This window comes from Eschrichtius robustus, chromosome 16 (assembly GCF_028021215.1).
Source record: "Eschrichtius robustus isolate mEscRob2 chromosome 16, mEscRob2.pri, whole genome shotgun sequence".
In the NCBI taxonomy this organism is placed as follows: domain Eukaryota; kingdom Metazoa; phylum Chordata; class Mammalia; order Artiodactyla; family Eschrichtiidae; genus Eschrichtius; species Eschrichtius robustus.
In genome coordinates this window covers 82,940,652-82,962,688 of record NC_090839.1, presented here as the reverse complement: position 1 = coordinate 82,962,688, position 22,037 = coordinate 82,940,652, and the positions used below count along the sequence as shown (strand labels likewise).

At 39.6% G+C, this 22,037-nt stretch overlaps 1 protein-coding gene across 4 annotated transcripts in view; it reads left to right on the top strand.

Moving 5' to 3' along the window:
• Positions 1–22,037, top strand: part of GTF2I (general transcription factor IIi) — a 96,099-nt gene that overhangs the window by 6,494 nt on the left and 67,568 nt on the right. For all 4 annotated transcript variants that reach the window (XM_068524992.1, XM_068524991.1, XM_068524989.1 and 1 more), the window contains 4 exons: positions 12,655–12,758; positions 16,907–17,045; positions 20,424–20,558; positions 21,758–21,941. In XM_068524992.1, the coding sequence (XP_068381093.1) occupies positions 12,660–12,758; positions 16,907–17,045; positions 20,424–20,558; positions 21,758–21,941 (557 nt within the window). In that variant the 5' untranslated portion in view covers positions 12,655–12,659. Of the gene's footprint in view, positions 1–12,654; positions 12,759–16,906; positions 17,046–20,423; positions 20,559–21,757; positions 21,942–22,037 lie in introns of those variants that run through there.

Sequence of the window (22,037 nt, the reverse complement as noted above, 5' to 3'; positions counted from 1 at the left end):
TAGTTGTGGCTCGCAGGCTCTAGAGCGCAAGCTCAGTAGTTGTGGCACATGGGCCTAGTTGCTCCGTGGCATGTGGGATCTTCCCAGACCAGGGATCGAGCCCGTGTCCCCTGCGCTGGCAGGTGGATTCTTAACCACTCTGCCACCAGGGAAATCCCTAATTAAATTTAAAGTTAAGTGCTGGGACTTCCCTGGTGGTTCAGTGGCTAAGACTCTGCGCTCCCAATGCAGGGGGCCCGGGTTCAACCCCTGGTCAGGGAATTATTAGATCCCACATACCGCAACTAAGAGTTCGCATACTGCAACTAAAAATCCCACATGCTGCAACTAAGGATCCCGCATGGATCAACTAAAGGTCCTGCATGCCGCAATGAAGATCCCGCAAGCCTCAACTAAGACCCACGCAGCCAAATAAATAAATAAATATTTAAAAAAAAACAAAATTAAATGCTTACTCAATTTATTGAATGCTTGTGTTAAGCACTCTGTCAAGTACTTAATAGCTTCTGATACCAACCTTGTGAGGTAAGTACACATATTATTGTCATTTTCCGGATTAGCATATTTGGGATTAAAGAATCCCACGGTCAAGCATATCTAATATTGGAGCTAGGACTTGAATTCAGAATTTGGCATGATTCCAAAGCTGCTATTCGTAATAGCTTTGCTCTGTTGCCTGCTTTCTGTAAACAATACGTTAAAAAGGTAAAGGTGGAACTTTTAGGTCACAGTTACTTGATTTTCATTTCCTCTTCCAATTCATACAAAGTTAGAAAAAGAACAAGTGAGCCAGCTTATCAACTACCAAATGTTTTTTAAATCTGAAGTAAGGACAAAGGGGCACATTCTTTGTGTATTGGCAGAGAAAGCTGCTACTTTTAAAAAACCTGCACTGTCAATTTAAAAGTATAACTTACACATTTGTGAAAAACTTCAAACTAGTGCCAAGAAAAGTTGTGGGTCTTCCTGAATAGTTGATAAGGTGTTTGTTTGTTTGTTTGTTTCAAAGACAGTGTTTTGGCTGCTGTGACGCTCAGTATTGAACTTGTGTGATCCACCTTTGGGCAGATTCTCTTTCCATGCCTTCATTTTTAAAATTTTATCCTTCTTCCCTTCACCTGGCTTTTTTAAAAAAGTTAAAATTTAGCTATTTTTGTTAGCTATCTCAACAGTATTTTGGAAATGGGGTGGAGAGGGTATAAAGTTTTAAGTATAAAAATAAACACACTTGCAGATCACTTCAAATCTTAACCTTTCAAATGTATTTCGTTTCTTCCCGAGAGATCGCTTGGTGTTTACTGATAAAATTACCAGCTTTATTTCAGCAGAAAGAAATAAAAATTTTAGTATCTTAAAATGTAAGCATAGCCTGCTATGAAAACTTAAAAGCCTTGACTTTTAAAAATCAATCTTGATCAAAGGTTTGTTTTAGGGATTTCTGATTTTCTTTCTAAATGGTCTCTTTGGCTCTATTTCTGTTTGCTGAGGTGTATATGTTAAATATATGTTACCATATTAATATAAATTGTGATACTGTGTATTCTTTTATTAAATATTTGTAAAGTGGAACCTCTGACGAAACACCAACCTAATTTATTCCCTTTGAAAATACCTATTAAGCCTATAGAGATAAGCTCTTAGAGATGCGTATTAAAATATTCCTCTGTGTTAATAGGCAAGAAATAAGGAAATTCTGGGAGTTACAGGTCCTAGTGTAGTCTCTGGCAGACTGATCTCATCCAAAATGTTCTGTCCACTTCTGGGACATTGCCTGGACAAACTAGAGAATATCTTGAGAATGGTGCCGCCGAGGAATATTTTGGAAATCATGTTACAGGTAAAGCACGGGACAAACTGGGGATGCTTGGTTTGGAGGAGAGAATTATGGAGCACAATGCATTGACAGGGCTCTTTTGTAGAAGAAGCCTCGTTTAGGAGGCAGCAGTGGCAGAGACAGATTTGTTTGTTGTTTTTAATATTTATTTATTTGGTTGCACCGGGGCTTAGTTGCTTCAGGTGGGCTCCTTAGGTGCGACACGCAGGCTTCTTAGTTGTGGCATGTGAACTCTTGGTTTTGGCATGCATGTGGGGTCTATTTCCCTGACGAGGGATCGAACCCAGGCCCTCTGCATTGGGAGCATGGAGTCTTAACCACGGCACCATCAGGGAAGTCCCTTGAATTTTCTTCTTTATCTAAGATTGTAAGTTTTAAGATTGAAATGGAGAAATGTTTGTTGAAAATAACAAAATAATACCACAAAAAAGAAATAAGACATAAATGGAATAAAAGAAACCAGATCAGTGTTATGGGTCCCCACCCCCCCACCTCCCACAGACTGAACAGTCTGACCTGAACCTTAATTTGAAGCAGAAACACGTTGAAAATTTAGAATATTTTAGAAATCAACATAATCAGAAATATTGAGAATCTCAATTTTTTGTTAGAGTGATGATGGCCTGTGTGAAAGTGTTTTAATTTATTTTATTTATCTATTTTTGGCTGCCTTGGGTCTTTGTTGCTGCACGTGGGCTTTCTCTAGTTGTGGCGAGCCAGGGCTATACTCTTCGTTGCAGTGCGTGGGCTTCTCCTTTTGATGGCTTCTCTTGTTGCAGAGCATGGGCTCTAGGTGCGCGGGCTTCAGTAGTTGTGGCATGTGGGCTCAGTAGTTGTGGCTTGGGGGCTCTAGAGTTCAGGCTTTGTAGTTGTGGCGCATGGGCTTAGTTGCTTCGCGGCATGTGGGATCTTCCTGGACCAGGGCTCGAACCTGTGCCCCCCTGCATTGGCAGACGGATTCTTAACAACTGCGCCACCAGGAAGGTCCCTGAAAGTGTTTTAGAGTTCTCTTTGACTCATTGTAAAATCTCTTTTTATTTTTTGCTGTTCAGCATTAACGGCAAGGATCAATAAATTAAAAGCAAAAGTGTGGTCAAATAAAAACACTTACATGGAATTAATTATGGGCTTATTTTGAGGTAGAACGGATCAGTACAGTAAGGACACAGATAAACCTAATCCCTGAAATGGATCTCCAATAAGAAACACAAGAAGATTTTAAAGAATGGCTGGAGTCTGTTTTCAGAGACATAAAAGAAGGCATTGCTTCTATTAAACAGTAGCTGACAGGATAAAAGATAAAAAGATGAAACAGCAACAGGCCAATTAAGTTCAGCTTTAAGCTTAAAGGAGAATTAAAATCAAATCAAGGAAACAGAAAATGAAGTCAAAAAAAGTTCAAAATTGAAGAATTAAGGAAATTGAAAAAAATGGGGAAGAAAACGGAACGGACTCTGGTAGCTATTGTTTTTGTGTACTGGCACACTTTATCAACCCTTTTCTCCTGATAACAGTGTCATGCTTTGCCTTTTAACTGCTTACCATCCTATTCCACGTGGTTCTGGCTAGACTGCGAATCACAGTGTAATCCCAGGTAATCTTGTTCTGACTAGCCACGTGGGCTTGGGATAGGCTCGTGACACAAATCCCCAGAACTTTTGTGCAAAAAATAGCAGGAAGATATGATAGTCCGCTGCCTCTAGGATCACAGTGTAGGTGTGTGGTAAGCATAAAGATGCGTGTGGCCACCATTGTCTTAGGAAAGAAACCCATCTGCTCAAGAAGTGAGGCCTGCAGGGAGGGAATAGAGAGAACTCTAATGATATCTCTTGTGTTCCTCGATCTAGCTGTGTATAGAATCAGTGCAGTGTTTAGGCTGGATAGTTAAATAAAACAATAAAAATTCCTTTGTTCACTTGTGGGGGTTTGAATTGGGTATTTGTAACCTTGCAGTGTAAGATAGTTCTGGCTAATTCATAAATTGTTCTTGAAAATAGAAGACTATTTTAAGTAAGGTGTGGTTCCCAGAGTTGGTGGGACTAATAAGAATGTTCTAGAATTATAAAACAAAACTTTTGTAAAAATACCAAAAAGTTGATAAGATAGGAATTTTGAAGAGCTATTATGAGAAGCTAATATTAAAAGGAAAATGGGGGCATTCCCTGGTGGTCCAGTGGCTAGGACGCCTCACTACCCCTGCAGGGGGCATGAGTTTAACCAGGAACTAAGATCCTGCAAGTCCTGCTGCGCAGGCAAAATTAAAAAAAAAAAAAAAAGGAAAATAGGAACTAATAGTAGAAGTGGGAAACTTTTGCCCTAAGGGCATCTGCCAGTTTCACCATATGAACTTGAGTTTTGAAAACCATGTGAGATGAGAGGCTGAAATCAAAGCCCAGAATCTGCACAAAATTCAGGGGACAGATAGACCCTTCCCCTCAATAAGTTGAGACCTCAAATTGGTTAAGGCTGATTAAGAAATAAGCCAGCTTGCATCCCTATTTGTGGTCTGGGTTAACATCTCTGGGTGATCCGAGGAACCTGAACAGGAACCTGAAGCTTCGGATTACGGTGATCCCAGGCAGGTATTGTTCCCAGATACCAGGTCTCATATTTAAAACAGTGTTTTGATGTAAAATGACCAGCATACAGTAAAAGACAATCAGGCATACATGGGAACGAGAACCGTGAGTATGAGCTAGAACTATGAGAAACATCAGAAATACACCTGCAAAGACTTGAGATTTTTGAATTATCATACACTGTAAAACAACTACCCGTGCTATGTTTAAAGAAATATGTCGAGCTTGAAAATCTTTAGGGAGTAGGAAACTCTAAATGTGACATGGCAACAAATAGAAATTGTATAAATGAAAATTATAAACAAAATAAAAAACCTGATGGGTGGTTTTAACAACAGAATAAGTACAAGTGAAGAAGGAATTAGTGAAATGGAAGATAAGTCAGAAGAAAGATAAGTCAGGGAGGAAAAATGAGAAAAATTCAGAAGAGGGTAAGAGATTTAAGGATTAGCATACATTTAGTCTGAGCCTCTGTGTAGGATAGGAGATAGACAATGAGACAGAGACAATACCTGTAGAGATAATAGCTGAGAATTTGCCACTACTGAAAGATGACAATCCTTAGCCCAGTGAATGATAAATGTACTGAATAAGAAGAAATCTACACTACACACACACACACACACACACACACTATACAGAGTGAAACTGTAGAAAACCAGAGACAAAGAAAACATCTTAAAAACAGCAGGGGTGAGGATTGGGATTACCTTTAAAAGAGATTCTAGATGACTTCTGAATAGCAACAATGGAAGCCAAAATAAAATGAAGCCAAAAGATAATGAAATAACCTCAGTGTGCTGACAGGAAGTATTTGTCAACCCAGATTCTTATCCTAGTTGAAAGTATCTTTCAAGAATAAAGAATTTTTAGCAAACAATAAGTTTGCCATGAGAAACAAACTGTAAAGGATTAACTTTAGGCAGAAGGAAAATCTGAGATGCAAGAAAAGAATGAGCAAAGAATTTCATAAATATGTATGTGGTTAAATCTTTTAAAATGAAAATTAAATTGTTCGAAACAAATAATATTGCAGTAAGAATACAGAATTAAAATACACATACACAAAAGCTGAGTCATTAAGGAGGTATATCCACATAATAATTATCAGAATTCTGACAGTTCATGCAATGTGTAGTCATCATCAGAGGTCAGTTTAGTAATGGGCATAGGACCCTAAGTAGATGAGTCACTCAGGAAGAAATACAGATGATAAAACTATGAGGAGTGTTTCTTTAGTAAGCAAAGAAATTCAGCTGTTTTAGTAATAATGAGGTATTCATAGTGATTAGGTCATAGTTCTCCAATATGTTGGTGAGACTGATGAGTTTAGTGTTTTTAAACATTTCTGGTAGCAATGGAAAAATTTTAGCATTATGTATTAAGAGGTATAAAGATTTTCATGCTATATTTCAGTATTTTTAAAATACAGAAATAAAAAGGCAAAAGCCAATTTTATGAAGATGTTGAGAGAAATTGTATGATTCCATTTCAGTGGGCTATTATGCAGCTATTTAAATAACTTGTTCTGTAAGAATATGTAACATGACAGGTAGATGATGCTAGTTGATCATTAAGGCAAGGTCACTGTACTCATAGTGGGTTAGGCTCTTTGTAATTTTACTAATTTATTCTGAGAATCTGCGTCCCAGATGTCTTGTGTATGCATTTTAACTTTACTATATCATAAAACTGTACTTCTCCGTTCCTTTTCTGTGTTCTTTTTCTCAGGCAGGCTACATTGGTACTCTGTTCTATGGGGATACTCTTGTAGCAATAATCCTTGGAGATTCGGACTTCCCTGGTGGCGCAGTGGTTAGGAATCTGCCTGCCAGTGTGGGGGACTTGGGTTCGAACCCTGGTCCGGTTGGATCCACATGCCGTGGAGCAACTGGGCCCGTGCACCACAACTACTGAGCCTGCGCTCTGGAACCCGCGTGCCACAACTACTGAAGCCCGCGTGCCTAGAGCCCGTGCTCCACAACAAGAGAAGCCACTGCAGTGAGAAGGCTGCACACCGCAACGAAGAGTAGCCCCCGCTCGCAGTAACTAGAGAAAGCCCGTGTGCAACAATGGAGACCCAACGCAGCCAAATAAATAAATTAATTTAAAAAAAAAATCCTTGGAGATTGGCAGTGAAGAATGCTCACACAGAGTTGGGATTGGCCTTTGTTTCCTGGCTCATGTTCCTTTAAGTTTCTTTTCCATTGATTAGTTCATTCTTTTGCTATAGCTACTACCGTGGTGGCTCAAGAGGTCATGAGAATTTAAAAGTTTACTCAACATAGTTTAATTTGTGATAATGGAAAAGTTCTATATCTGTGATTCTTCACTGCAAAAGTCACTACGTGTGGCTGCTAAACACTTGAACTGTGGCTAAAACTACTGAGGAACTGAATTTTTAATTAATCTCGATTAATTTAAATTTAAGTAACTACCTGTGGTTACTGGCTACCGTATTGGATAGCACATCTCTAGAGGGATACATACCTTCCAGGTGTTTCCTTGACTGCTGATTTTCTGCCTTGGATTATTGCCTCCTTCCTTACAAAGAGAGATCACCATTTCTCCCCACACCACCCCTCCTTTACCGAGACAGCATCAGAGATAAGACAATGGGGAATAAATACATTGTGGTACAAATCCCAGAAGTCATTTTCTTGTCTAACATTGGACTCATCTTTTTTTTTAAAGTTAGTTTCCTGTAGTGTGTGTGTGTGTGTGTGTGTGTGTGTGTGTAATATTTATTTATTCATTTTTATTTTTTTTGGCTGCACTGGATCTTAGTTGCGGCACGCAGGATCTTTGTTGTGGCACGCAGGATCTTTGCTGCAGCATGTGGGGTCTTTTTTTTTTTTTTTTTTTTTTTTTAACTGTGGCATGCGGACTCTTAGTTGCGGCATGCATGCGGGATCTAGTTCCCCGAACAGGGATCGAACCCGGGCTCCCTGCATTGGGAGTGCGGAGTCTTACCCACTGGACCGCCAGGGAAGTCCCTGGGCTCACCTTCTGAATTGTCTCAGTTAAGTTTTTCTTCCTTCTCTGTGTTTAAAAAGATTAAAAGGGATCTACCATTTTTATATTTACTGTTTTATGGAGGACATGATCATTTTGGTCATTTTCCTTTTTGTTCCAAAGAACTAACTGTCCCATTTTAGGTACTTTAAATTTTTGTTTCATGGTCACTTTATTTTTATTTTATTTTCTTTTATTTTTTGGCCACGCCGCGTGGCATGCGGGATCTTAGTTCCCCGACCAGGGATTCAACCCGGACCCTGGGCAGTGAAAGCGTGGAGTCCTAACCACTGGATCGCCAGGGAGTTCCCCATGATCTTTCTTTTTTTCTTTTTAAAAAAAAAAAGTATTTATTTATTTTTGGCTGTGTTGGGTCTTCGTTTCTGTGCGAGGGCTTTCTCCAGTTGCAGCAAGTGGGGGCCACTCTTCATCGCGGTGCGCGGGCCTCTCACTGTCGCGGCCTCTCCCGTTGCAGAGCACAGGCTCCAGATGCGCAGGCTCAGTAGTTGTGGCTCACGGGCCTAGCCGCTCCGCGGCATGTGGGATCTTCCCGGACTGGGACACGAACCCGTGTCCCCTGCATTGGCAGGCGGACTCCCAACCACTGAGCCACCAGGGAAGCCCTCTTTCTTTTTCTTTCTTCCTTTCTTCCTTTTTCTTTCTTTTTTTTCTTTCTTTCTCTCTCTCTTTCTTTTCTTTTTTTTTCTTCTTTTCCTTCTTTCTTTTCTTTCTTTCCTTTCTTTCTACCTACCTACCTATCTGTCTATCGCTGCATCCGGTCTCAGTTGTGGCATGTGGGGTTTTCATTGAGGCAGGTGGGATCTTTCGTTGAGGCGCGTGTGGGCTCTCCGTTGTGGCACGCGGGCTCTAGTTGAGGCCTGCGAGTCACTAGTTGTGGCACGCGGGCTTAGTTGCCCCGCAGCGCGTGGGATCTTAGTTCTCCAACGAGGGATCGAACCCATGTCCACTGCACTGGAAGACTAATTCTTTACCAGTGGACCACCAGGGAAGTCCCCCCATGGTCTTTTTAATTGGGAGACTTCTGAGTTTTGACAGGATAGATATAACAGATCATATCCTGGTGATATTTGTTGTTCATTTCTAGTGACACACACACACACACACACACCCTGGTGATATTTGTTGTTCATTTCTAGCGACACACATGCGTGCGCGCGCGCACACACACACACACACACCCACGCCCACACCCTGTTTAAATTAAATCAGAAAAAGAGTGCACGGTTCCTGCCCTAGTGGCTTATGAGATGCTATCTCCTTCACAAGTCTTTTTTTCTAGGCTCCCTGGATACTTCCATTTTGCTTTTCTACTCTTACTCTTTCTCCCTCACAGGGTGGTTGTAAATATTAAAAAGATGACTAACAAAACATGTTAGGTATATGTGAGTGTTTATTTTTTGTTTATCTTGCTCTTATTTTAAATTGAGTTATTTTATAGGGTCAGAGGTGAAAGGAACCTTCATGGTAAGTGACTGATTTAGAGTCTCCGTTCATAGAGGAGGAGCCTGAGGGCCGTTGCCCACTGGAGTCCCAGAGCAGGCTGGTGGTCTGGGGAACCCACAACCTGGCTTTCCTGGCTCCTGGCTTCTGTGAGGACCAGCCCATCATGCCTCATGCTCTGTAAGCTTGCGTCACCACCCGGACCTCGTGTGTCCTCTGGTGTTCATTGTTAATGCCACTGTGTGATGGCAGTTTCTGGCAAAGGGAACAGGAGAGGATGCAGTCATCGGGTTAAGGGTGCAGGGAATGTTCCATGAACAGTGTTGACTAAGGACTATCCAGGGAAATGACCTCTTGGGGCAGGCAAAGAACAGTTCAGTGAATTTCTTTTGTAATCCAGATACAGCCATTTCTAGAGAGCAGAAAGCCCCAAACAAAATGCATCCTTCCCCATCAAGCCTGACTGGACTTGGTCACCTCCAGGGTTCTTACCATCAAAATGTACTAAGCTGCTCTTGAAAAGTTCTGGTAATGGAATAGGATTTCTCATCGCCTGTGGCATCCCCACAGGCTGCTGGTATGGTGTCCCTCCCATTTCTTATCACACACTGAATGTGATGGACATCATAGCAGATCTGTGGCAATTGAGGGTGAGAAGTGGAAATAGCAGTAGGCAGAAAGTTGTCCTAGTGTTAATGTTCTGCCTGGGATAGTGGCTATATGACCTTGACAAATCACTGCATTTGTAAAATGAGAGCACATCTTTTTCTCCTGCCAGAGAATTAAAGGAAAAGTGAGATTATTAAGATATATTATGAACTTTCAGAAATAATGATAGTATATTCTAAGTGAAGGTTATTAGGGAAAAATATTACGCCTTGTTGTCCATTTTGACTGAGCCACATTTTACTATAAGTTTACTTAAAACTTATTTATCCAAGAGAAGAGAACAGGACCTAGGCTGTTACGGAAAATAATTCCTATCATCTAACCATTCTCTTGCTTGATACTGCCTTTTCTGTTTTGGGAAACAAAATTCTTTTTGTTAACAGGTATGGGGATGTGTCAATTTTTTATTACAAAATTTTATTTCCTAAGTATGTATACTTCATTAGTTTTTGATGCCCAAATCTAGCCTAGCAGTTAATTCACATGCTAACAGATGGTGGAGCTAGATCACAGTTTTTAGTAATAGGGAAATCATCCTCTTTTTTTAAAAAATTGAAATTTAGTTGATTTACAATACTATATTAGTTTCAGGTGTACAACATAGTGATTCAATATTTTTATAGCTTGTACTCCATTTAAAGTTATTATAAAATATTGACAATATTCTCCTGCGCTGTACAATATATCCTTGTAGCTTATTTATTTAATATAGTAGTTGGTACCTTATAATCCCTTATCCGTATCTTGCCCCTCCTCCCTTCCCTGATGATCCTCTTTAATAATAGGGAAAAGATTTACATACATTTTTAGCCAAAACAACTTTTCACGCTAGCAGCACAGCATGTTCTCTAATATTGGGCCTTCAGTTAAGGAACACCCAGGTGTCTTTAGTAAATTAACTTATATACACAGATTTATTTTTAGAATTTCTATTTATGCTTCCAGTCATTAATTTTTCAGTCATCCTTTCATATTAGTTTCATTTGATTATTTGGTCTCTTGCTAAAACCTAGAATTAACCAAATTGAAGAGGGGTACTTTTTAATAGGCATCTAATTTGCATGCTATTTATAGAAAGACAGTTCTTTTAGTATTAGAATTTTTAAAACTTTGCTTTAGGTTTTGGCTTCTTAGAATGTCTTTATGGGATGTATTTTCGCCTTTTAATTTTTAAATTTTGATGAAATATATATGACATAAAATTTACCATTTTAACACGTACAGTTCCCCTGGCATTGAGTACATTCACATTGTGGGGTTTTTTTTATTCTATTAAGAAAATTTTTTTATACATCTCTATTGGAGTATAATTGCTTCACAATGCAGTGTTAGTTTCTGTTGTACAACAAAGTGAATCAGCCATATGCATACATATGTCCCCATATCCCCTCCCTCTTGAGCCTCCCTCCCACCCGCCCTGTCCCACCCCTCTAGGTGGTCACAGAACACCGAGCAGATCTCCCTGTGCTATGCTGCTGCTTCCCACTAGCTAGCTGTTTTACATTTGGTAGTGTATATACGTCAATGCTACTCTCACTTCACCCCAGCTTCCCCCCTACCCCTTGTCCTCAAGTCCATTCTCTACGTCTGCGTCTTTATTCCTGCCCTGCCACTAGGTTCATCAGTATCATTTTTTTTAGACTCCGTATATATGCGTTAGCATCCGGTATTTGTTTTTCTCTTTCTGACTTCACTCTGTATGACAGACTCTAGGTCCATCCACCTCACTACAAGTAATTCAATTTCGTTTCTTTTTATATCTGAGTAATGTTCCATTGTATATACATGCCGCATCTTCTTTATCCATTCATCTGTCAGTGGACGTTTAGGTTGTTTCCATGTCCTGGCCACCATAAATCGTGCTGCAGTGAACATTGTGGTACATGTCTCTTTTTGACATTCACATTGTTGTGTGACCATCATCACTATCTATCTCCAGAACTTTTTTGTCATCCCAAACTAAAACTCTGTATGCGTTAAATAATAAATTGTCATTGCTCCCCCCCTCTAGACCCTGGCAACCATCATTCTACTTTCTGTCTCTGTGAATTTGATTATTATAGGTAATCTCATGTGAGTGGATCACACATTTATCCATTTGTGTCTGGATTATCTCACTTAGAATAATATTTGTAAGGTTCATCTATATTGTAGTATGTATCAGAACTTCATTCCTTTTTAAGGCTGAATTACATTCCATTGTATGGATAATATCATATTTTGTTTATTCATCTGACAGTGGACACTTTGGTTTCCACCTTTTGGCTGTTACGAATAATGCTGCTGTGAACATGAGTGTACAAATATCTGTTCAAGTCCCTGCTTTCAGGTCTCTTGAGTATATACCCGGAAGTGGAATTGCTGCATCGTGGTAATTCTGTTTAATTTTTTAGAGAACTACCAAACTGTTTTCCACAGTGGATGTACCATTTTACACTCCTAAGAGCAATGCACAGGGGTTCTCATTTCCCCACATCCTTGCCAGCACTTACTATTGAATGGTTTTTGCGTTTGTATTTTCATAGTGCTTGAAATTCAGCTGAGCCTCTTTGCTGATGCAAAAAGTATCAGTGTTTTCTAAAGAGAATGTATTATAAAGGAATCTTAGCTCTTATTTGTCCTGCAACGTATTTCCTTCTTAATAAGAAAGGAGGATTCTCTTCACCCAGCCTCAGTCTACTTAACCCACTCTTCAGTAATCAGTGTGCGCATGGGAGAAAGGGGAGGTTGTGTCTATTTCCTATGTGGAACTGTGAGAAACTATCACTGCATTGTGAAGTGCAGCACCTCTTCCTCATTGGGAAATTTTTTAACTGGTTCTGGGTGACACCTAAATTTATTTTGGGAGGTGATGCTGACCTAGTTTTATGGAACTAAAACTAGATGGAAAGTTGGGGGATAGATTCTCTATCTTACAGGATAATAGGAGTTTGGGGCAAATATTGATAGATTACTTGGTTTTTAAGTCTTATTTTTTCTCTTAAGCAAGAAAACTGTAAATTAGGCAATTTATGGCGGACCCTCACAGCTCTGAACATATGTTGAGCAAGACACTGAATTTCTACCACTCACTTTCCTAATACTTCTCTTTCCTAGGGATCATGGCCCAAGTAGCAATGTCTACCCTGCCCGTCGAAGATGAGGAGTCTTCGGAGAGCAGGATGGTGGTGACATTCCTTATGTCTGCTCTTGAGTCCATGGTGAGATGGCTTTGCAGTTCTATAAAGTTTTCCATAGTTGGATAAAATTGGGCTTGTGAATGAGATTGAGTTGTTTTTGGAAAACATACACTGTGTCTTTTATTTTTAATAAATACACATTTTTTTTTGCTTGAGTGATAGTTATGGATTTAAGCCTTTCAAATTTTATTGCATGTTTCAGAATGTTCTTAACTTATCCGGATGTGTAATTTTTTACATTTAATTTCAATTTTTTACCTCCCAGTATCTTAGGCAATCCCTTGTTTTGCAAGCATTAACTTTGAATTTAAGTGTAATATTTGAAGTTACTCAGAATGAGTTTGTATATTATAGTGTGGTGCTGGTGTCTTATTGTATCTATGTAAAGAACATTACCACAATTTTGGGCCATAAGAGCATATTCACTATTTTACATCTATTCTTTATTTTGTGTGCTATGCTTCACAACTGTCTGAATTCTGTGACCTTCTACCCAATATGTAGTGTGTTAACTCTTTATTTTTAAAAAACTTGTACACATAATTGCAAAATATTAAGTAGTATTCTTTTGCTGTACTTTTATATTACTATCATGGTAGTAATACAGTTTGCTTATTGTGTTTTTCTTCATATGTATTTGAACTCATAGATTTAAGAAAGATCAGACTTAAGTATTTTCTGACACAGTGAAGTTATATATTCTAAGCAGGAGGATGCTGTGTATTTCCTGTCTTAAGCATTGACTAGTATTATATAGCATTTAACCTCACAGTTCTCAATATGGCATAGTTTGTGGAATCTTTTTTGTTTTACCATTAGGGCATTTTTTTTCTTCTTTCTGCTGTATAAGAATTAAAAAAATTATCTCCTTAAAGAAAGAAATTTTAGAATGGTTAGTGGCTATATATACTATTACTTTTTTTTTTTTTTAAGTATTTATTTATTTGGCTGCACCAAGTCTTAGTTTCATCATGCGGGCTCTTAGTTGCGGCATGTGGGATCTAGTTCCCCGACCAGGGATCGAACCCAGGCCCCCTGCATTGGGATCATGGAGTCTTAACCACTGGACCACCAGGGAAGTCCCTACTATTACTTTCTTTTCTTTTTTTTTCCTACTATTACTTTCTGACTGTCACTTATTTCTCGCTTTTGGTCATAAAGTTAGCCAAAATTTGTGGCTGTAACGTTAAATAATTTAGAGATTAAATCCTATTCTGTTGATATTAAATAATTTTCTTTAATACTACTCTCTATGTAGAATGAAATAGGGTCACATAGGACCCATTCCCTTCCTTAGAATGTCTTTATAGTTTTCTCATATTTGGCAGAAGTAAGAGGATCTCTCTCCTGTTCCCAGTTGTATACTGTGAAGTATAATTTATAGGTGTATAGGTCGGCTTCATCCTTCTTTCTTTGGCCCATAGATTTCTTTGATCTTAATCCTTAGACAGTACATGAATCTTGCTTTACTGTTTCCTAAATACTGCCTTTGGAGACAGGGTTGTCCAACTAAGAGTGTGGATAGTGCAGCAAGATTGCACCCTCATTTATCACAAGGTAAGTAAATAATAGTTCCTTACAGGTGAGCAGACATGGTACATCTCATAGATATGTACCATATAACACATCATAGAAATGTCATATAACAAAATTACAGTACAGCACTGTTCGCTGTGCTGGGAACGATTGTCGGCTCACCTCGGTCACAAGTTCTCTACTGTGGCTTTATTACAGTTCAAAAGATTTCTGATCGTGACAGGAGGTATAAAATTATTTATTTGAGATACTGTTTTTAAGTGATATTATTCAAGTAATTTCCATTTAAGAAATTAGAAGGTGGTAATTGTACAAATCAAAAACAAATGGAGGGGGCTTCCCTGGCGGCACAGTGGTTAAGAATCCGCCTGCCAATGCAGGAGACACGGGTTCGAGCCCTGGTCCTGGAAGATCCCACATGCCGTGGAGCAACTAAGCCCGTGTGCCACAACTACTGAGCCTGCGCTCTAGAGCCCATGAGCCACAACTACTGAAGCCCGCGTGCCTTAGAGCCAGTGCTCCGCAACAAGAGAAGCCACCGCAATGAGAAGCCCATGCACCGCAATGAAAAGTAGCCCCTGCTCACCGCAACTAGAGAAAGCCCGCACACAGCAACCAAGACCCAACGCAGCCAAAAATAAATAAATAAAATAAATAAATTTAAAAAACAAAAAACAAATCAAGGAAGCTGTAGTTTTCAACAAATGACGCTGAGAACATAGGTTCTTTGGGGGAAGAAAGTCTTTATTGTGTGTCCAGTTAAACTCTAGATGAGTAAAAATTTTAAAAAAGTGTCATATTAAGATAAACTAAAAAACCAGAAGAAAATATGTATAATTATGTATTTAATTCCATAAACAGCTTTTCTATGCCTAAAATCAGTGAGGCACTGTTATGCATTAATAGGGAAACACTTAACATAGTAGAAAAATAAGCTAAAGTTAGCCTAATTTACAAAAAACTGTCCAAGGTACAATACTCTATTTTATTTATTTTTATTTTTGGCTGCGTTGGGTCTTTGTTGCTGCACACAGGCTTTCTCTAGTCGTGGCGAGCGGGGGCTACTCTTCGTTGCAGTGCGCGGGCTTCTCATTGCAGTGGCTTCTCTTGTTGCAGAGCATGGGCTCTAGGCACGTGGGCTTCAGTAGTTGTGGCACGCGGGCTCAGTAGTTGTGGCTCACAGGCTCTAGAGCGCAGGCTCAGTAGTTGTGGCGCACGGGCTTAGTTGCTCCGCGGCTTGTGGGATCTTCCCAGACCAGGGCTCGAACCCGTGTCCCCTGCACTGGCAGGTGGATTCTTAACTACTGCACCACCAGGGAAGTCCTAAAGTACCCTTTTTAAATGGTTCTGGGAAAGTTGCACAATAACATTTGCTAGGATATTGTGAGTTAGCTCTTCTAGAAGCGCAGATGGGATTATCAACTGATAGAACCTTCTTAGAAAGCAATTTTTAGTAGGTTTTGAGAACCTTAAAAGTATTTACTTTCAGAGTCAGAGTTTTTTGACTATGTTGTTTTCATGTCTCCGACTCTGTTCTGAGACAGTCACTCAACGTACACGTAAATATTTTGTTCCCAGATTAGTATTTCATTGTTATTCTTAGGAGTGATAATTAGAATCAGCAATGTTTTCAATGAGGTTTGCACTAAATGAATTATTGTTTATCCATAAAATGGAATGGTATATACTCTATTAAAAGTTTAAAGAATATTTAATCTCATAGGAATATATTCAGTAAAAGTATACTCTTCTAAATGGGATTCCTGGTGTATACATATGGAGATACTTCTGGAGGTGGGATTATGTGATGGAAGTTGTAGTGTGGCTTCCAGACCCCAACTCCCCCATTCAGGACTGATGGCACTAATCCCCCAGTTTCTGTGAGTGCCAGAGGCTCCCTTGCCCAGGGTCTTTCCCCTTCCTTGGGGAGGCCCATCCCAGCTCCAGAATTTCTGTGGTGCATCTGTGGCAGCTGTTGATTCCCCCTTTGCAGAATCCTGCCTCCTCACAGCACACAGCTGTTGTTATTGGGAGTGCTCACCAGTAAGCCTGTGTGCAAATCTGAGTCTCTTTCTTGGATATTTGACCTATAACAGATAACAAAGGATTTCTACCTTTTTTCTTATAAAGTGTGTGATTTCTTCTGTTTAGAATCAGGGTTGTTGGAACTTCCCTGGTCGTCCAGTGGGTAAGACTCCATGCTCCCAATGGAGGTGGCCTGGGTTCGATCCCTGGTCGGGGAACTAGATCCCGCACGCGTGCCACAACTAAGAAGCCCCGCATACCGCAACTAAAAAGCCCTCATGCTGCAACTAAAAGATCCTGGATGCTGCAACAAAGATCCTGCGTGCCGCAACTAAGACCCGGTGCAGCCAAAATAAATAAATAAATAAATATCAAAAAATAAAATAAAATAATCAGGGTTGTAAACTATCTGTTAGAAAGAGAGGTCCCTTTAAAAAAAATGGGGACTCTGTTGTGTATATGATAACTTAAGGCCAAAACTAGAAACTTCACCTCATCCACGTTAGGTATTAAGGCAGGTCAAGTGATAAGATTTTTTATTCATCCAGCAGAAACAGTGCTTTTAAACATCTGTATATAACATAAGATTTGCTATTTGTGTATTTCAGTGTAAAGAACTGGCCAAGTCCAAGGCAGAAGTGGCCTGCATCGCAGTGTATGAAACAGACGTATTTGTTGTTGGAACAGAGAGAGGACGTGCTTTTGTCAACACCAGAAAGGATTTTCAGAAAGATTTCGTAAAATACTGTAAGTATTGTATTTTTATCTTCGGTATTTCATAAATGTTAAACCTAAATATTTATGGATAACACATCGCATTTTCTTCTAAAGCTGAATGAGATTTATACCCAGAAAAGACCTTCTGAAGTCCATGGAGACATTTCAGAATGCTCAAAAGTGAATCACTGACATGGTAACATATTAGGGGAAATACTGAAGAGCTTAAGAAAAATGGTAAATGTTTATTGTACTGTGCTCCTTGCTTGACATTACTCTGGATTAGTGAAACATGTTACAAGGTAGAGAAATGTCAAACTGATTAAAATTTCTTATTCAGATAAGCAGGTCTTTCCCTGATAGATGTTTGGTGCGTTGGGAAAAAAAAAAGTTTTTCTCTGTGCATTAAATTTGAGTAAGCATGAAGCAAAGTTAAACAGGTCTTCTTGACTCCCTCAGTGGAATCATCTCATCCTCTGTCCTCAGTCAGTTCTGTGATCCTCCAGCAGGAGTTCATCCAAGTAGTGTACTTATTTGATACCAGAACAAATGCAGTAGAGAAATTTACTGTAGGGTGTTAATACCTAGGACCTCTCACAGTGTGACAGGTTTCGTATCTGTGTTTAACCTAACACTCTCCATAGGTTTTATGTTAACTCAGTGATACAGCATTTTCTTAAACATGTCTATCAGCATATAATATGTATGTCTTTAAGATCCAAACTTAAATTTCCATTATCCAGTTAGATCCAATTCATGATGCAACAAGCAGATAATGGGTGAATAAAAATAGTTTACTTAATTCATTAATTTCAATTCTCAATTGTATTTTTAAAAAACATCCCCTCCACTGTAAAACATCCCCCCCCCCCCCCCCCCCGTATAATCTTTTAAGCTTTATGGTAGCAATCTATTTAAATTTTTTCCATTATTTCTTATCATTTTGAGAATGTTTAAGACTTTGATTATGTTTATGTATTTAAATTTATATTAATAATGTTGCTTTGATTATGTGTATATCAGTTGCCATCTGTCCTATGAATACTGTAATCAACTGGCAGCTGTGTTTACATTTCCGTTCTCTATACTGTCTTGCTAATGTGGTTCTTCAGTGGTTAGAACTAAGCATTAGGGGAATTGTCCTCAGTTGCAAATTGTAGTCCCTGCCTATTAGTATTCATACTTTTTTTTGTTACCAATAATTTGATGCCACAGAGAATAATCTTTGGATATAATTCTTAAGTTCCTAATATTTGTTTCTATAAATTATTCTGCAGACAAGGATCGATAGTTGTCTTCTGAAACCAAAACAATAGGTGTATGAGTCAGTTTTGTTTTTTAAAATTTATTTATTTTTGGCTGCGTTGCGTCTTCATTGCTGCGCGCAGGCTTTCTCTAGTTGTGGTGGGGGGGGCTACGCTTCTCGTTGCAGTGGCTTCTCTTGTTGTGGAGCATGGGCTCTAGATGCGTGGGCTTCAGTAGTTGTGGCACGTGGGCTCAGTAGTTGTGGCTCACGGGCTCTAGAGCACAGGCTCTGTAGTTGTGGCACACAGGCTTAGTTGCTCCGTGGCATGTGGGATCTTCCCGGACCAGGGCCCGAACCCATGTCCCCTGCACTAGCAGGCAGATTCTTAACGACTGTGCCACCAGGGAAGTCCCTATGAGTCAGTTTTAGAAATTTTTTTTTTTTCAATTTATTTATTATTTATTTATTATTTTATTTTTGGCTGTGTTGGGTCTTCGTTTCTGTGCGAGGGCTTTCTCTAGTTGCGGCAAGCGGGGGCCACTCTTCATCATGATGCGCGGGCCTCTCACTATCGCGGCCTCTCTTGTCGCGGAGCACAGGCTCCAGACGCGCAGGCTCAGTAGTTGTGGCTCACGGGCCTAGTTGCTCCGTGGCATGTGGGATCTTCCCAGACCAGGGCTTGAACCCGTGTCCCCTGCACTAGCAGGCAGATTCTTAACCACTGTGCCACCAGGGAAGTCCCTATGAGTCACTTTTAGAAATTCTTGGAAAAAAATTCTAAGCTCTCTTCCAGAGTTTTGAAAAGCACTGTCCAATAGAAATAATGTAATGTAGATCACTTAGGTAATTTAAAATTTTCTAATAAAAAGTAAGGAGAGGGCTTCCCTGGTGGCGCAGTGGTTGAGAGTCTGCCTGCCAATGCAGGGGGCGCGGGTTCGGGCCCTGGTCTGGGAGGATCCCACGTGCCGCGGAGCAACTGGGCCCGTGAGCCACAATTGCTGAGCCTGCGCGTCTGGGGCCTGTGCTCCGCAACGGGAGAGGCCGCGACGGTGAGGGGCCCGCGCACCGTGATGAAGAGTGGCCCCCACTTGCCACAACTGGGGAGTGCCCACGCACAGAAACGAAGACCCAACACAGCCAAAAATAAATAAATAAATAAATAAAAATTAAAAATGAATAAATAAATAAATAAAATAAAAAGTATATAAATATAATTGCAATTATTAATCTGTAAAAAAAAAAAGTAAGGAGAAGCAAGTAATTCATTTTAGTCGTATTTTAAACTGGTGTCTAAAACATCATTCAACATGTAATCAATATAAAAAATTATCAGTGGGGTATTTTGCACACTGTTTTTTGTACTAAGTCTTCAAAATCTAGTGTATATTGTAAACTTAAAACACATCTTAATTCGGACTGGTCACATTTCAAGTGCTCAGTAACCACAGGTGTTTAGTGGCTATTGTGTTAAACTTTGCAACAAGAATGTTTTTTGTGGTGATAATCTTCCCATATTCAAGCTTGTAGTTAGTCTTAAGGTATCTTTCCATTTTCAAACTACTGTTACCTAATTTTTACTTTGTAGAATGGTTATAGCTACTCTTATTTCAGAGATAATCACCATTTCTTATCATTTCCATTCAAGTCATTTATGTCTTTTAGGTGTTTATTTATTTTTTATTTTTTTATTTTTTTAAGATTTTATTTATTTTTATTTTTGGCTGCGTTGGGTCTTCGTTGCTGTGTGCGGGCTTTCTCTAGTTGCGGCAAGCAGGGGCTACTCTTTGTTGTGGTGCGCGGGCTTCTCATTGCGGTGGCCTCTCCCGCTTCGGAGCACGGGCTCTAGGTGCGCGGGCCTCAGCAGTTGCTGCAGGTGGGCTCCAGAGTGCAGGCTCAGTAGTTGTGGCGCATGGGCTTAGTTGCTCCATGACACGTGGGATCCTCCCAGGCCAGGGATCGAACCTGTGTCCCCTGCATTGACAGGTGGGCTCCCACCCACTGCACCACCAGGGAAGCCCCTAGGTGTTTATTTTTAAAGTTCCTCCTCCTCCCTTTCCTTTCTGTCAAATCATAAATGTTAGTATTATGAAAAAATATTCTTAGTAAAAAATCAAATATTAAGATAATGGATATGGACCTTATATATCATTAATATTTTACAGGTGTTGAAGAAGAAGAAAAGGCTGCAGAGATGCATAAAATGAAATCAACAACGCAGGCAAATCGAATGAATGTAGATGCTGTAGAGATTGAAACACTCAGAAAAACAGTTGAGGACTATTTCTGCTTTTGCTATGGTAGGGTTATACACTTGAATTTTCTAAAAGATATGTTATACAGTTGACTTTTCTAAAGGGCAGATCACATAATTGACTTAACATTCATGTAACATACTTTTTACAAATGAATGGGTTAATTCCCAAATATTGGGTTAACATTACAAATGACCTTTCTTTTCTTCTTCTTTTTTTTGGATAAAGTAGATTTTATGGAAATGACCTTACTTTCTAGTTCCAGTTTGTGGGAGCCCAGAAATAAATGTAGCTGTTAGAGGTTTTGTTTTGTTTTTAATTAAAGAGCAGTTTTAAGGTTCACAGCAGAATTAAGAGGAGGGTACAGAGATTTCCCACATGACCCTGCCCCGCACATGCATAGCTTCCCCTCTGTCAGCATCCCCACCAGAGAAACTACAGTACACGTCACAGTCACCTAAAGAGGGCTGTTTATGTTTGACATGTGTGCTGGTCCTGCCAAATCCCAGGGAAAAACCACCTTTTGTTAGTCTAATTATGCAGTAAACAGGTCTTTTTAAGAATAAGGGAAAGAGGGGGAGGATAATAGGTTGCGCTGTGAGATTGTAGGTAAAACTCAACTCTGGGGAATGGAGTTTCTAGCATGTGTGGGCTCACTGATACACACAGACAGCTGACAGGATATATTCATTTGTGAATGTAGCGTGTGTTTATCTAATAAGTTTTCAATGAGAATATTAGCCAAAAACTGCCTGGTATGTTATGGTAACAGTTGGGTTTGTCAGGGTGCCGTGTTCTGAGGCTGAATTGCATATGAAAAGATTGTGTTATACCAGGGTGGGGCCATTGTTCCTTTCCTTTTGTGTGGGTTTTATGTAAGTGTTTTATATCTTTTTCATTTTGGCCTTTTGAATTCATTTCAGGTTTAGACTTCTGCTAACATGGGAATAGGGCCCTATAGTATTTGAAAGTAGTTTTGAAATCAGATATTACAAAAATATGAATGCCAGGGAATTCCCCGGTGGCCTAGCGGTTAGGATTTCGGGCTTTCACTGTTGTGGCCTGGGTTCAATCCCTGGTTGGGGAACTGAGATCCTGTAAGCCGCGTGGCCAAAAAAAACCAAAAGAACCCCACGAATACCATCTGTTAAGCCATGATAACTAATGTTGGTTTAGTTTTTTCAAATCTTACCATTTAATGATTATCCTTTTTTTTTTACCTCATCCCTGTCTCTTAACCTCAGGGAAAGCTTTAGGCAAATCAACAGTGGTACCTGTCCCATATGAAAAGATGCTACGAGATCAGTCAGCTGTGGTGGTTCAGGGGCTTCCAGAAGGAGTATCCTTTAAACACCCTGAAAACTATGATCTTGCAACCCTGAAGTGGATTTTGGAGAACAAAGCAGGGATTTCATTTATCATTAAGAGGTGAAGTACTTTTTCCCTTGCCCTCAACAGTTTATTCCCATAAAGTTGAATATTTAAGTTATGTTAATATGTTTTTAAAATTCTTGTTTACTGTAG